We start from the raw sequence: 16,986 nt of genomic DNA on the forward strand, positions 1-16,986 counted from the left end.
ACTGCCCTTATCTCCAGAACATTGACCTGCAGGGAGGACTCTATCGGAGTCCAGGTTCCCTGAGCCCTGTGGTGGAGAAACGCCGCTCCCCACCCTGACAGACTCGCGTCCGTCGTGACCACAGCCCAGGTTGGGGGCAGGAAGGATTTTCCCTGCGATAGAGAAGTGGGAAGCAGCCACCACTGAAGAGACGTCTTGGCTGCAAGGGAAAGAGAGACGTTCCTGTCGAGGGACGTCGATCTCCTGTCCCATTTGCGGAGAATGTCCCATGGAGTGGGCGCAGATGAAATTGCGCGAAGGGAACTGCCTCCATTGCTGCCACCATCTTCCCCAGGAAGTGCATGAGGCGCCTCAAGGGGTGTGACTGGCCCCGAAGAAGAGATTTTACCCCTGTCTGCAGTGAAAGCTGTTTGTCCAATGGTAGCTTGACTATCGCTGAGAGAGTATGAAACTCCATCCCTAGGTAAGTCAGTGATTGGGTCGGTGTCAACTTGGACTTTGGAAAGTTGATGATCCACCCGAACCGCTGGAGAGTCTCCAGAGCGACGGTCAGGCTGTGTTGACACGCCTCCCGGGAGGGTGCCCTGACTAGGAGATCGTCTAAGTAAGGGATCACCGAGTGGCCCCGAGAGTGTAGGACCGCCACAACAGATGCCATGACCTTGGTGAAGACCCGTGGGGCTGTCGCCAGGCCGAAAGGCAATGCCACGAACAGAAGGTGTTCGTCCCCGATGGAAAGCGCAGGAAGCGTTGATGCTCGGGTGCGATCGGCACATGGAGATAAGCATCCCTGATGTCGATTGATGCTAGGAAGTCTCCTTGTGACATCGAAGCGATGACAGAGCGGAGAGATTCCATCCGAAACCTTCTGGTGCTCACATGCCTGTTGAGCAGTTTGAGGTCCAGAACGGGACGGAAAGATCCGTCCTTCTTTGGCACCACGAACAAGTTGGAGTAGAAGCCGTGACCATGTTCCTGAGGGGGAACGGGAATCACCACTCCTTCTGACTTCAGGACGCTCACAGCCTGAAAAAGTGCGCCGGCCCGAGCTGGGGGCGGAGATGTTCTGAAGAAACGAGTCGGAGGACGAGAGCTGAACTCTATCCTGTAACCGTGAGACAGAATGTCTCTCACCCATCGGTCTTGGACATGTGGCCACCAGGCGTCGCAAAAGCGGGAGAGCCTGCCACCGACCGAGGATGCGGTTCGGGGATGCCGGGAGTCATGAGGAGGCCGCCTTGGAGGCAGTGCCTCCAGCGGTCTTTTGGGGGCGTGACTTAGACCGCCACGCATAAGAGTTCCTCTGGCCCTTCTGTGGCCTGTTGGACGAGGAGGATTGGGACTTGGCTGAGGGCCGAAAGGACCGAAACCTCGATTGAATTTTCCATTGCTGAGGTCTCTTCGGTTTGGACTGGGGTAAGGACGAGTCCTTTCCCTTGGATTCCTTAATGATTTCATCCAATCGTTCGCCAAACAATCGGTCGCCAGAAAACGGCAAACCGGTTAAGAATTTCTTGGAAGCAGAGTCTGCCTTCCATTCGCGTAGCCACATGGCCCTGCGGACTGCCACCGAGTTAGCGGATGCCACCGCTGTACGGCTAGCAGAGTCCAGGACGGCGTTCATGGCGTAGGACGAAAAAGACGACGCCTGAGAAGTCAAAGACACAACTTGCGGAGCAGAGGTACGTGTGACCGCATTAATCTCAGACAGACAAGCTGAGATAGCTTGGAGTGCCCACAAGGCTGCAAAGGCCGGGGCAAAAGACGCACCTGTGGCTTCATAGATGGATTTCACCAGGAGCTCTATCTGCCTGTCAGTGGCATCCTTGAGCGATGAGCCATCTGCCACTGATACTACAGATCTAGCCGCCAGTCTAGAGACTGGAGGATCCACCTTGGGACATTGAGCCCAACCCTTAACTACGTCAGAGGGGAAGGGGTAACGTGTGTCAATAAGGCGCTTAGCAAAGCGCTTGTCCGGAAATGCTCTATGTTTCTGGACAGCATCTCTGAAGTTAGAGTGATCGAAAAACGCACTCCGTGTACGTTTGGGAAACCTAAACTGGTGTTTCTCCTGCTGAGAAGCCGACTCCTCTACAGGTGGAGGCGGGGGAGACAGATCTAACACCTGGTTGATGGACGCAATAAGGTCATTTACTATGGCGTCCCCTTCAGGTGTATCAAGATTGAGAGCAACGTCAGGGTCAGAGCCTTGAGCTGCGACGTCCGCCTCATCCTCCAGAGAGTCCTCAAGCTGAGACCCCGAGCAGCGGGAGGAAGTCGGGGAAGATTCCCAGCGAGCCCGCTTAGCCGGTCTGGGACTGCGGTCCGTGCCGGAGTCCTCCACGTGAGACCTAGGGGCCACCCCGGGAGCACGCTGCGGCGCAGACCGAGAGGGACCTGGAGGCGATGATCCAACAGTGCCCGGGGCCTGTGTAAGGACCGGTCTGGACTGCAAGGCTTCTAGTAGCCTGGCAGACCATTTGTCCATAGACTGAGCCATGGATTGTGAAAGCGACTCAGAGAGTTTCTCAGCAAAAGCTGCAAACTCTGTCCCTGCCGCCTGGACAGGGGAAGCAGGAGGGTCTGCCTGAGCCGAGGGTCCCCCTAGTGCCCGAGGCTCCGGCTGAGCAAGTGCAACAGGGGCCGAGCATTGCTCACAGTGAGGGTAGGTGGAACCTGCAGGTAACATAGCCGCACAAGAGGTACAGGTTGCAAAATAACCCTTTGCCTTAGCGCCCTTGCTCCTTGTGAACGACATGCTGTTGTCTCCCAAGAGAGTGAACACTGAGGGTATATAGCCAAAAGCAGAACAACCCGGCCGAGCAGAGAAAAAAGAGAATTTTGCTACTTACCGTAAATTCTTTTTCTTATAGTTCCGTCATGGGAGACCCAAACCATGGGTGTATAGCTACTGCCCCCGGAGGACACACAAAGTTACTACACTCAAAAACGTGTAGCTCCTCCCTCCTAGCATATACACCCCCTGCTAGCCAGATCTAGCCAGTTTAGTGCAAAAGCTGAAGGAGGACATCCACCCACAAGAAGAGACAGAGTAAAATCCGGAAGAACCGGAACCTCTGTCTACAACAATAACAGCCGGTGAAGACACACGGAACAAGAAACCTGCCAACAGGCAATAGGGAGGGTGCTGGGTCTCCCATGACGGAACTATAAGAAAAAGAATTTACGGTAAGTAACAAAATTCTCTTTTTCTTTATCGTTCCTATGGGAGACCCAAACCATGGGACGTTCAAAAGCAGTCCATGGGTGGGAATAAACAGACAACTGAGAAGCAGGCAAACCTAACTTCACAAATGGGCGACAGACGCCGGAAAAATGCGTCTGCCCAAGCCCACGTCTGCCAAAGCATGAGCATGCCTTGGGTAGTGCTTCGAAAAAGTATGCAGACTAATTCGAGCTGCAGTCTGACAGACCTACTGAGCCGTAACCTGGTGCCTGAAAGCCCAAAAAAAGGCGCCGACAGGTCTGACCAAATGTGCTCTGATCCCCGGCGGGGAAGGCACTTGAGTACACTCGTAGGTCTTGGAAATGGCCGACCTAAGCCAACATCAGGGTCGGCTTAGATGCCGAGAGACCGCTACGCTGACGAACAGTCAGCACCAGAGAGGTGCACCGCCTAATAACGGCGGTGCGAGACACATAGATCCGGAGCGCCCGCACCAGATCCAGGATATGCAACGCTTCCTCAAGCGATGAACAGGAGCCGGACAAAAGGAAGGCAGGAAAATTGCCCCGGATAAGGTGGAAGCAGAAACCACCTTAGGGAAAAAAGTCCGGAGTCGGACGAAGACCACCTTGTCTTGATGCAAAAGACCAAAAAAACGGGGCGACTCCGAGAGAGTGCAGCCAGAACTCTCTGGCGGGAAATTATAGCCACTAGAAAGAGTACTTTCTGTGAAAGATGAACAAAGAAACCTCCCCAAGAGGCGCAAAGGGGGGTTTCCGGGAACCGGGAGGACCGGATTAAGGTCCCAGGTCTCCATAGGCCGCCGGAAAGGCGGAATAATGTGAGATGCGCCCTTAAAGGAGCGCCCCGGAGCCAGCCGGACGATACGCCGCTGGCACATACTGACAGAGCCGAGACCTGTCCCTTAATGAGGGATAGTCCTAGCTGTAGACCGGACTGTGGAAGGGACAGGAGGGTCGGCAAGGCCAAAAAGGTCAAAGGACACTTTGGAGCTCGAGTCATAGCGGAGATGACTTCAGGAAGGATATCAGAAGTCGCCAAGATCCAGGACTCAAGAGCTACGCCGTCAATCTGAGAATCCAGAATTCTGACGGGAAAAACGGACCTCTTGAGAAAAGGTCTGAACGGTCCGGAAGATGCCATGGCAACCCAACGGACAGAAGGAGCAGGTCAGAGTACGAAGCCTGCTTGGGTCAGTCTGGAAGAATGACCCGACGGCCCCCTTTACCGATCTTGCGCAGGACTCTGGACAAGAGGTAGAGGGTGAAATTCGAAAAGAGACAAAGCTGGGATCAAACATGAACCAGTGTGTCTACCGCAAAACCTGAGGATTGTGGACCACGGTTGGACAGCTGAAATAGCCTGCCTCGTAGTTTTCACATCTAGGATGTGGACTGCGGATACGGTGGACTAGGAGTCCCTTGTCCACTGAAGAATGTTGAGCCGCCAAGATTGCCAGGCGGCTGAGTGTCCCGCCCTGGAAGCTGATGTAGGAAAACGCTGTCACGTTGTCCGACTGGACTCGAATGTGCCTAGCCGCCCACAGATGGTGAAGGCTTAGAGAGCCAGAAATACAGCTCTGATTTCCAGCACATTGATCCAGAGGGCTGATTCGGACAGAGTCCAAGCGCCCTGCGCTCCACGGTGGAGATATACTGCTCCCAAGGCGGATAGGCTAGCGTCCTGGTGAGGATCACCCGGGACGGGCCAGAAAGCGAAGCCACCACCCCGTGGGAGGATTGAGTTCGCTTGTACAGCGGAAAACATCCAGTCTCAGAGGACGCAGGAGAAACTGGGCAAGGAACCGCTTCCATTGACGCCCTGAGAACCTCTGGTTCGAAGTCAGAGTGGACTTGGACAGAAAGACAAGCCACCCGAATAGGTCAGAGTGGCGAGAGTGAGCGAAGCACTCTGCTAAGAGTCAGCACTGGATGAAGCCCCGACAAGAAGGCCGTCCAGGGCAAAAGATCACTGCCAAACCCTAGGGGGGCAGGACCCTAATCACAGCTGCCCCAATGAGAATACTCGAGGGGCCTTGGCTAACCCCAAGGGAAGAGCCACGAATTGGACCACTCCGATTGTCAAAACGTAGTCAACGCTGGTGTGAAACTGCGATTGACTCCTGCCGATAGGCATCTCTGATGCCGATGGCTGCTAGAGAATCTCCTTGGGTTCTTGATTGATCCGGTGAAAAAAACACACGGAACAAAACCGAGACTCCATGTGAAAACGCCCCACCTGGCTATGCTTGAAAAGCTAAAGATCCAGGTCGGAAGGCACCGCCCTCTTCGGGGACTAGGAATAGATTTAAGCAAAAATCTCAGAACCGTTCCCAGTCGGGAACCGGTACAATTACTCCATTAGCCAGCAAGAAATGCCACGGCCTGTGAGAAGGCGGCGGCCTTGGAGCCGGGAGGAGTTGACAGAAAAAATCTGTTTGGCGGGTGGACAGAAGTCCATCCTGTAGCCAAGGGAGATATAATCTCGCCCCCACTGAACGGAGACGTGTTAGAACCCTACGTCGCCAAGTGGAGAGAGCCTGCCACCGACCAAGGAGGTTGTTGGCGTGGCTAAATAGCTCGGAGGAAGCTGACTCAGTGACAGCATCTCCTGCGGTCTTCTGAAGACGCAGCTTCGAGCCATTTGGTTCTATGAACCTAGGCCGAGCTAGAGGACGATCAGATGGAGGAACGGAAACCACCGAAACCTCAACTGATTCCTGCCCTGGACAGGTTCCCTGGTTTAGGTTTGTGGCAAGGAAGAACACTCCCCGCCAAGAGCTTCCTTAATTTCACCCAGTTGGTTCCGCGGAAACTGGTCCCACCAAGGGGGAGCCCAGCAAGGAACCTCCATAGAGGCATCTGCCTTCCAATTCCGAAGCCACAGGAGCCTGCGGATAGCGAGGAAGGTAGCCCAGACCACCGCCGTGCGGCGTCCAGCATGGCAGACCTGGCAGAGGATGAAAAGACTGAAGTCTGGAAGTTCAGGCAACCGTTTTGGGCATAGAGTCCCTGTGAGAGAATGCATCTCCTCCAGAGAAGCAGAGAAGGTACAAAAAAAAAAACCGCACTGCTGTAAAGCTGAGGAGAACGAAGCTCCTGCCGTCCCCATACCGACTTGGCCCAAAGGACAACCGGGCGGACCGCAGAACCTTAAGTGAGGAGCCATCAGCCACTGACATAACGGTCCGGGCTGAGCCATCTGAGGTGAATGAGCCCACTCCTTGACCACCATTGGTGGACAGGGGAAACACAGTCCTCAGAATCACGCTTCATGGGAAGCGACTGTCAGAGCGGACCCTGGGCTAGTCACAGGGGCCTGAAAACTGGAGTGGTTAAGGAACACACGTTGTGTTCACCTAGATAAGGTAACACCGGCGGATTGAGGTCCAGTACAAAATTAATGTACCGTAGAATCCATATAGAGGTGCCGTCAGCCACTGATACAACTAACCGGGCTGAAAGTCTAGACACCGGAGTGGCTACCCTTGGCGAATGAGTACACTCCTTGACCACCTCTGATGGGAGGGGGAGACAGGCAGCAGAACCCCGCTGTGGGGTCTGCAGGATAGGCTGTGGGCTTGGACGCAGCGGGCTGAAAACTGGAGTGGTTAAGGAACACACTCCTCGTCCTGTTAAAGGTATACTGATGCCTTTCTGCCAGCGGGGAATACTCCCCTGATCAGGCGGATGGAGGTCCAGTACAAGAATAATGGACGCAATCCAATCATTCGCATCTGCGTCACCTACGGACGGATCAATGTACATAAAGTAGCGTCCGTGCCCGTGGTAGAGACATCCTCCTCGTCCAGTGAGTCAGCTCGTAATCGGAGCTGCGGGACGGGGAGGACAGGGGACCCTGCGTCTCCCTGTCAGGAGGACGGGGTCTGAGCCCAGAAGGAGAGTCCCTTGTGAGCTTTGCTGAGCGAAGCAGAAAACGCCCTGAGAAGGGGGCTGCATGCTCAGCAGATGCCGGGACAGCCATCCCCTGGAAATAGGATTCCCACGGGGGTCAGCCACCGAAACCGGAGCAGCTGGAGGGACCATTAATGAGCCCCCATGCTGAGGGGCCACAGTGGTTATGAGCTCGGTATAGCCGTACGAGACTACCTGCAGTGGATAATAAAAAACAGCCTGCAGCCTCGCTCTGTGAGACATGCTGCAGAGGTGGGGGCTCTGTCTAGAATGTCTAGAATACCCAAGACAGGGGTTCAGCCTGGGGAGACTCCCGGCTGAGGCATCTTGACCACCATCCACCACATAAGAACCATTACAGTGTGCCGGTTCAGGCAATATGAGGTTACATGCAGAACATGTAGTGTACAGCCTTGGAGCTTTGCTGCTAGAGTGAGACATGCTGCTGAGGAGGAGGTTCTATGATAAAGAATTAACTCCTTCAGAATGCCCTGAGAGTGTATAAAAGTGCACAACCAGAGGTTGTGACTTATCAGGCCACTATTATGAGTGCCATCCGAAATCCAAGCCTGGACCCCCAGCCAGTATTCACTCCCTCTGCTGCAGAGCAGCCAGCGCCGACCAGTGTACTAAGACGCTGAGAAAATGGCGCCAGAGTGAGGGGGGGGGCGGGGGTTAACCCAGGAGCGGGAATCGGAGGGCGAAGGAGATGTACAGGGGAGGGAATCATCTCCTCAAAAAGGAGCGTCCTCCCCTGTGCAGAGCGGCCGGCGGGCGGCTCTGCAGTGTCCCCCTGCATGACTGACATGCAGGGGAACGAAACGAAACTAGGCCGCGGCTGAAGCCGGGGCCTAGAGTTATGCATGCGGCCGAGAATCAGGCATCATCGGCGCGGTTCTCAGTAAAAACCGTGGAACCGGCCGGAAACACAGTAAAAAAGCAGCATTATCAAGCAATCACTGTTCCCCCCAATAAAAGTGCCCCACATTGCAGAAGGACCCTCTGAATAAACGTCTCTATACTTAGCTTTGAGACGCAGGGCCCAGTCCCTGTGGGGTGGGGGTCAGTGCTCCGTCCAGCAGGGTCCTGCAAAAGGACTGCGGATGGAGGCCGGTCTCCTGCAAGGCAGTGAGAACCGTGTTGGCTTCAACTTCAAGCCAGAGCCCCTAAGGGATGGTGAAGGAGCGCGGCATGAAGGACTCCTGCCCTGAAGTCAACCTTAACAGCACCGCCGCCAGGGGGGTGAGAAGGGACATGCCGGGAGTCCAGTGGACCCGCTTTTCTTCCAAATCTTTAGAAAAATGAAAAATCAAAAAAGGATGCATGTGTGTGTGTGGATCCTCCTGACACAAAGCAAGAAACTGGCTAGATCTGGCTAGCAGGGGGTGTATATGCTAGGAGGGAGGAGCTACACGTTTTTGAGTGTAGTAACTTTGTGTGTCCTCCGGGGGCAGTAGCTATACACCCATGGTTTGGGTCTCCCATAGGAACGATAAAGAAATATATACAAATATATATATATATATACATACTCCGGCACCCTAGGGGGACCAGCACCGGGTGACCGGTGTGGCTTACCGACCGCTCAAAGCGGTGTGTGTCCACCAGATTCCCTGCCCAGGTCTCCCAGAGCTGTGATCCGTCCTTCAGAACTCGTTCCTGAAATCCTCCACCGGCAGAATGTGTAAAAAATGGCTGCCGGAGCTCTCAGGGGAGGAGGGAGCCGTGGGCGGCGACTAATAAAGTGCGGGAATCTGGTGCCCCACAGTGATCAGTGAGGGGGGGAGGAAACCTAAAGTATGCTCCAGCCCTCACTGCCGACGTCAGGTCGACCGTCCCGCCCTTACCCCTGACTGGCAGGCCCGGGGGCGGGAGTTATGTACTAGGCCGCAATGAAGCCGGGGACTAAATTTAATACCGCGGCCGAAAAACAGGCGCGGTCGGCGCGGAAGTCCCGGTCGTCACAAAAACCAGCCGCAGCTGCGGCGTCTGTGACACCAGCGGTCCATGCACTGTCCCCATGGGGACCCAGAGTACCTTTGGATGCAGGGCCCTGTCCCTGATGATACCAAGTCTCCGGTCCGGCAGATTCCCACAGGGGCTGCGGAGGGAGCCCGGTCCCAGTGAATGGATGACCGGTTAGGATCCCACTTCACCCAGAGCCTCTATGGGATGGTGAAGGAAAACGGCATGTGGCTCCAGCCTCTGTACCCGCAATGGGTACCTCAACCTTAACAGCACCGCCGACTCAGTGGGGTGAGAAGGGAGCATGCCGGGGGCCCTGTGGGGGCCCTCTTTTCTTCCAACCGATAAAATCAGCAGCTGCTGCTGACTAAAATGGGAGCATGAGTGGATGTGTGCCTCCTTCCACACAAAGCATAAAACTGAGGAGCCCGTGATGCACGGGAGGGTGTATAGGCAGAGGGGAGGGGTTACACTTTTTAAAGTGTAATACTTTGTGTGGCCTCCGGAGGCAGAAGCTATACACCCAATTGTCTGGGTCTCCCAATGGAGCGACAAAGAAATGTTCTAAACATTTTCTGCAGCATTCCTTCAGTGAAATCCGTGGCAATTCCGCGGTAAAATCTGCAGCGTGCGCACAGGGCCTTAGTTGTGTTTTACAACAAAAGTCAAGGATTGTAAAAAAAGGAATCTCGTTGCTGAAAGTTATCAGTCAGGGGAAAGGTACAAAAAAATATCCAAGGCATTAAATAAACCCTAAAACACTGTAGCAACAAGTGAACAAGTCCTGCACCGCCTGCCCTCAGATTACCTCCAAGTTCAGTGGCTCACGTGCTGATGACTGCCATGTAGCGCTGGTTTGCAGGCGCAGCGTGCTGGTCGGTATTGAGCAGCTAGGAGATCCAACAACAGGAAGATGAAAAATCGACCGCAAACAGCTGCTATGCCAAACAATTTCTTTTTTATTCAAGCGTTCTTTTCATCGGTGCAGATAAAAATGCGGGAGGTGACTAGGATGCGAGTCCCTCCAAAGGACGACGGCCGTTTCGTCTGTAAGCCAGACTTCTAGTGGACCCGTAGAAGCACGGAATACAGCAGGTTGTAGAATACAGCGGTGCACAGAATTCAGCGAGCACAGAATACAGCAAGCACAGTATACAGCGAAGCGCAGAATACAGCGGAGTGAGGTATACGGGGAGCAAGGAATACAGCAGGGCGCGGTACACAGCAGGGCGCAGAATACAGCGGAGTGTGGTGTACAGAGGAGAATGGAATACAGCGGAGCACAGAATACAGCAGAGCACAGTATACAGCGAAGCGCGGAGTGCGGTACACGGAGCACGGAAAGCGCGCGTGTGGCAGAGTATTGTGGGTGGGTGGGTGGGCGTGCGTGCGGCAGAGCATTGCTTGTACAGAGTGTGCAGCGCGCTAGGTGGGGATCACTATGCAGCTGTCCTCGGTGACACCTAAGACATTAGGATCAGTTTGCGGACACTATGAAAATGGCTCCGCACTGTGATCCTAAACTTCATCTTCCCTTATCCTTATGAAAACACCCAGAAGGGGGAGGTGACATCACACACAGGAGAGCAGATCCCACCCACTTTACTGCAGCTGTAATGTGAGCTACTTCTACACTAGTCCTGCAGGAGGATTTCAGCAGCTGCTCCCCCTAGTGTTTAAGAGTGGAAAATATCAAACTTTTTAGAAACATATATATATATTTTGCTCAATTAAAAACAAATAATAATATTTAAACAAAACATTAAAACGTTAATAAATTACATTTTTTCAGTTGATTTCCCTTTAAAGGTGGAAAAAAGTTCTGAAAGAGTTCTTTTTGGTAAGACTAAAAATTGGCATTTTAACAGGGGTATGTAGTCTTGTTATATTGACTGTATAATATAAAATGTATCCAATAGGGTAGTTGAATTATTTTTTGTGGTGGGAACTTTATATTTTGTATTTCTTTCTTCAATTTTTTAGATGTTTTATACATGCAGACATAGGAGAGCCAGTTATTTAAAAAAAATAGATCTCTATAGTGATAGAAGTCACTGACAGACCCGATTGCCAGGTCCTATACAAGAATCAGTGCTGCCAATGCTTCTATTCACTGCATAGCTCTAATTGATCGCTATGTAGCCAGCAAAAAGAAGACAGAAGCAGTAATAAACTACACCTGCGTTCTTCCAAGGGTCCAACAAATCAGAAGCAGCCGGGGACCAGCCCTGTTCCTGCTCGACTTCAGGAGTTTTAACCCTGTAATGTACACTAAGGGGCACTTTGCACACTACGACATCGCAAGCCGATACTTGCGATGCCGAGCGTGATAGTCCCTGCCCCAGTCGCAGCTGCGATATCATGGTGATAGCTGCCGCAGCTTCACATGCACTCACCTGCCCTGCGACGTCGCTCTGGCCGGCGACCCGCCTCCTTATTAAGGGGGCGGGTCGTGCGGCGTCATAGCGACGTCACACGGCAGGCGGCCAATAGAAGCGGAGGGGCGGAGATGAGCGGGATGTAAACATCCCGCCCAATTCCTTCCTTCCGCATAGCTGGTGTCAGCCACAGGACGCAGGTAAGAGATGTTCCTCGCTCCTGCGGCTTCTTCCAAATTATGGAAATGACCGACGCTACACCTATGATACGATTACGACGATTTTGCGCTCGTTAATCGTATCAAAAAGGCTTTACACACTATGATATCGCCTGCGACGCCGGATGTGCGTCACTTTCAATTTGACCCCACCGACATCGCACCTGCGATATCGTAGTGTGCAAAGTGCCCCTTACAGTGGCGCCAGTTAAAAGCCCAGGACCAAGAGCTGTAAATTTGCGGTAATCTTTTTAAATGAAGGAAACAGATATAAGATATCTCACCTCTTCATTATGCTTTGTTACCAGCTCTACAGTTTCATTTTTAGCTTTGTTAAGTTTGTAACGGAGCTCAGCCACTTCATTGAGTTCTTTCAATTCATGCTTGAACGGCACAGACCTAAAAATGGACAAGGAAGTTCTTTAGAAAGAAATAAATCCCCTTAAATAAAATAAGATTTTTACATGAACCTTTCTGTTATCTATATATGTGTTCACAGGGAGAGACCTGTGAATCAACTAGAATTGGGGAGGCGAGAATCGGTTAGGGGCTGCATCAGACTAATCAGGTTTCTCCCTATGGTCCTTTGTCAGCTTTTAGAACTGTTTTCTCTAAGGCTAAGTTCACACTTCCGTTGTTTTGCTTCCGTCAGGTCCGCCGTTGCAACGCAATGACAGATCTGTAATTTTTTAGATGTCAACTGATGCAACGGATGTGATACTTCACAGGATTCCGTTCACAGGAATCCTGTGGAAAGAACTGATCCGACGCGTCCGTTACATCCGCCGTGCGTCCGTTTTTTGACGGATCCGTCGTGATCCGTTTGTCTTTGGGACAGCCTGATGGGTGTGCCAAACATGCTGGGCATGCTCAGTAGAGCATGACAGAATCCAGCACTGGATTCCGTCATGTGACGGATTACGGCGGAATCCAGCATCATAGACATCCCTTATAACAAATGACGGATAGTGACGGACACTTGTGGAGTCCGTTTTTTTGCCTCTCCAAAAAACGTTACATTCAGCGTTGCTCCCGCCTGACGGTAAGTCAGTAAACGACTGATCCGTCACACGGCGGGTGCAATGCAAGGCCATCAGTCACAATCCGTCGCTAATAGAAGCCTATGGGGAAAAATCGGATTCCTGCAAAATATTTTGCAGGATACCGTAATTCCTCAAGGCCACAGATTGCGACGGAAGAAAAACAACAAAAGTGTGAACCTAGACTAAAATCTTGCTGTATTTCAGAGTAAAACTATCACATAGAGCTTTGCACAAACTTTGCTGACTGCCATAGCTGTGCTGGCTGCTGTTCAGATTGCAGATTCTGACACTCTGGCCAGTGGTTTCTCTGGTGTCTGGGATCAACATAAAAAGACTTGGGCATCAATCTGCTGTGTGCTGACTCAGAGGCAGGCTATCAAAAATTCATCTCTGCTGGTCTGCTTGTTCCTTCGGTCATATGTTGTGGGGAGGCCTATTACATCTGCTTCCCTGCTATTTATGCTGGAAGAACTCTTCCACCCATGCCACCTATAGTTTATTCTATGTTTATTCTGTGAGGTGTGGTGGGGGAATAAGATCAGGGACTAGTCAGGAGCAGGGCCAGGAAGGAGACTCATGCCTCTCCACCATCAGGAGTATCCTTGAGATTAGGGAAGGGCCCCGATTCCCCGCTATCCCATAGTCATTGAGACAAAAATATCCTTGACACCAATCACGCAGCCAGGATCCCATACATGATACCCATGATTTTGGCAGCATGACTGTCATGACAGATTCCCATTAAAGGGAATCTGTCAGGTCATTTTTTTTGTGTACCATTCTAACAGTATCCTAAAATCGACTTGGGAAGTCCTTTCAGGATATGTAACTTTTATTCCTGGACGTTGTCCCATTATGTTGCTGTAATTCCTTGAAAATTTATAGTCACACGTTGGCTAGTCAAGTGTATGTAAATGCATATTCCCGCCTTCCCCCGCCCATAATCCCACCCATCCCTTTGTGCGCAATCAGTGATTGGTGCAGTCAGATTACCAGTATTACTCCATTTTTTACAGCAAGTGAACCTAATCCTGCAGCTGTGACACCCCTCCCTTAGCAGCCAACCATTAGTGCATTTGTCTTGCATGATCGTACCAGATCTGCCAAGTGTTGTATTGCAGACCTTGCGTATTGTGCTGTGCTCAGCTCATCCAGGCTGCTGTTGGTGGCTATCAGCTCAGATTTCATGTTTGTCACCTCCTGGATTGAAGACTGGATGGCCTGGGGAGAAGGGAGCCAGAGTAGCATGATGAGTAGAGTGCACACACCGGGAACTGCGCACAGCACCACTTCCTCCCCTGAAGGAACACACAGCACTGCAGGAGACACAGCACCGACCTCTCCACTGAAGGAACGCGCAGCACTGCAGGAAACACAGCATCGAACTCTCCACTGAAGGAATGTGCAGCACTGCAGGAAACAAAGCACCGACCTCTCCACTGAAGGAACGCGCAGCACTGCAGGAAACACAGCATCGACCTCTCCACTGAAGGAACGCGCAGCACTGCAGGAAACACAGCACCGCCCTCTCCACTGAAGGAATGTGCAGCACTGCAGGAAACAGCACCGACCTCTCCACTGAAGGAACGCGCAGCACTGCCGGAAACACACACCGACCTCTCCCCTGAAGGCACACGCAGCACTGCAGGAAACACAGCACCGACCTCTCCACTGAAGGAATGCGCAGCACTGCCAGAAACACAGCACCGACCTCTCCCCTGAAGGAACACGCAGCACTGCAGGAAACACAGCATTGACCTCTCCACTGAAGGAATGCGCAGCACTGCCGGAAACACAGCACCGACCTCTCCCCTGAAGGAACACGCAGCACTGCAGGAGACACGCTTTACAGACACAGAGGAGCCATGTCTCTTGCAATGCTGCGTGTTCCTTCAGTGGAGGGGTTGGTGTTGTGTGTCTTGCAGTGCTGCGTGTTCCTTCAGTGGAGGGGTTGGTGTTGTGTCTCCTGCAGTGCTGTGTGTTCCTTCAGTGGAGGGGTTGGTGTTGTGTCTCTTGCAGTGCTGCGTGTTCCTTCAGTGGAGGGGTTGGTGCTGTGTCTCTTGCAGTGCTGCGTGTTCCTTCAGTGGAGGGGTTGGTGTTGTGGCTCTTGCAGTGCTGCGTGTTCCTTCAGTGGAGGGGTTGGTGTTGTGTCTCCTGCAGTGCTGCGTGTTCCTTCAGTGGAGGGGTTTGTGTTGTGTCTCTTGCAGTGCTGTGTGTTCTTTCAGTGGAGGGGTTGGTGTTGTGTCTCTTGCAGTGTTGCGTGTTCCTTCAGTGGAGGGGTTGGTGTTGTGTCTCTTGCAGTGCTGCGTGTTCCTTCAGTGGAGGGGTTGGTGTTGTGTCTCTTGCAGTGCTGTGTGTTCCTTCAGTGGAGGGGTTGGTGTTGTGTCTCTTGCAGTGCTGTGTGTTCCTTCAGTGGAGGGGTTGTTGTGTCTCTTGCAGTGCTGCGTGTTCTTTCAGTGGAGGGATTGGTGTTGTGTCTCTTGCAGTGCTGTGTGTTCCTTCAGTGGAGGGGTTGGTGTTGTGTCTCTTGCAGTGCTGCGTGTTCCTTCAGTGGAGGGGATAGTGTTGTGTCTCCTGCAGTGCTTCAGTGGAGGGGTCGGTGCCACGTCTTCTGCAGTGCTGTGCGTTCCTTCACACTTGACTTTAAATGTTGAAGGGCTTACAGCAGCACAATGGGGCAACGTACAGGAATAAAAGTTAAATATCCTGAAAGGGCTGCACACACCCTATTTTAAGATACTGTTAGTATGGTACACAAAAATGGCCTGACAGATTCCCTTTAAAATGAGCATTTTATGATTCCGGTTAAAGGAGAGAACCTATGAGAACAAGTGTATTCAGTGTCCACCAACCCAACCTGACTGACCGATGGAGCTTGTACTGAGTAGTGACGGACAATGAGGATCTGTCAGTAAGTCAATCAGCCAAGGTGGATGGAGACTGAGTTTAAACTTCCATAAAAGATTATACACGGATTGTGACAAGGATTTTCACAAGTATACCAGCCTCCATAGGTCTATGCTCTATTTCATTATGTATGTAGGCTGTTTTGTGAAATCTAGTGACAGACCACCACAGAAAGTAACTCTCTGAGGGCTCTGGACCTATATATATCCGATGTAACTACGGCAGCACCACTTTTACCTCACAGGTTGTTTGAAATGTACCTGAAAATAAAGTAAAATATATGGTTGTCGTATTGATAAGAACTAAGCTAAGAAAACAACAGGTTAAACTCTGTTTACTGGAACAGCACGTTGTGCTTTGGTAAGATAGGGATCTACAATTAATATGGCTATTAATCCCAATCTTACCGGGTAACTTCATTAGCAGCTGTATGGTTTGGAGAAATGAACGTCATCTTGTCCATGATCGTAGCCGTTATATTCTGCACAGGACAATGTCTGTTATTTTAAATTGGTCCTTTTCTCCCGGACGCCGAGCCCCATGATGACATCTTATATGGATTGATGACTGCATGTGAAAAAAAAAAATAGATGGTAATTGATAGAAAAATAATGCTAAACCCCTTTTGAAGACGAGCATGGTGGCCGTGATTTCATCTGCATAGTGCCCCCGCACCAGCTCTCTGTCAAAGCCTAATTTAATAACCGTCCCTGTAAAAAACAATGACACTGAACCACCAAGGCCGCCCAAAGTAAGAGGGGATTTACAGGACACACACTCACTGCACTCATTGCCCCTATTTTCCCCCTTTGCTCACAATCTGAGAACAGGTGGAAGGCGAGGGCTTTTTTTAGATCTATTCATTGGGTGTTGGTGCTATGTGGCGGATATTGTTGCTGTACATTTGGGGTGATGTGACCTGGAGTCATGGGGACTCGTGGCATGGGTGCTGTGGGGCGCCAGGTCACCCAAACTGCTGGTGCACTGGTTCTGTGAAGGTGGTTTGCGCATGGTGCCACAACTTTTAGCCAGAGACCCACTGAGAGGTTCACCATGACCTGGTAGTAGGCTACATACAGTCTAATCAGAAGGTTAAACTAAGAAGCACATATTCAGTTTTGTCAATATTTGCCTAGCAGCATTAGATCAATGTATGATTTTTGGATGTTTGGTCCATGGGCTTTAAGGTCTAAAGCATTCTGACATTCCCCAAAAATACAATCTAATCTCATGGGTAGTAACATCTAATATACACAACCGTGCTACCCATCTGCCACTCCTGCTTTCTCTTATATGCCACTCCCACTTTCTCCTTTATGCCACTCCCACTTTTTTCCTATATGCCACTCC

At 51.6% G+C, this 16,986-nt stretch overlaps 1 protein-coding gene across 4 annotated transcripts in view; it reads right to left on the bottom strand.

Annotated features, from left to right (window-relative positions):
• CCDC171 (coiled-coil domain containing 171) overlaps positions 1-16,986 on the bottom strand; it is a 222,477-nt gene that overhangs the window by 185,414 nt on the left and 20,077 nt on the right. For all 4 annotated transcript variants that reach the window (XM_075316539.1, XM_075316545.1, XM_075316534.1 and 1 more), the window contains exons 2-3: positions 16,044-16,203; positions 11,971-12,085 (exon numbers count right to left, since the gene is read on the bottom strand). In XM_075316539.1, the coding sequence (XP_075172654.1) occupies positions 11,971-12,085; positions 16,044-16,099 (171 nt within the window). In that variant the 5' untranslated portion in view covers positions 16,100-16,203. The remainder of the gene's footprint in view (positions 1-11,970; positions 12,086-16,043; positions 16,204-16,986) is intronic.

This window comes from Anomaloglossus baeobatrachus, chromosome 1 (assembly GCF_048569485.1).
Source record: "Anomaloglossus baeobatrachus isolate aAnoBae1 chromosome 1, aAnoBae1.hap1, whole genome shotgun sequence".
NCBI lineage: Eukaryota > Metazoa > Chordata > Amphibia > Anura > Aromobatidae > Anomaloglossus > Anomaloglossus baeobatrachus.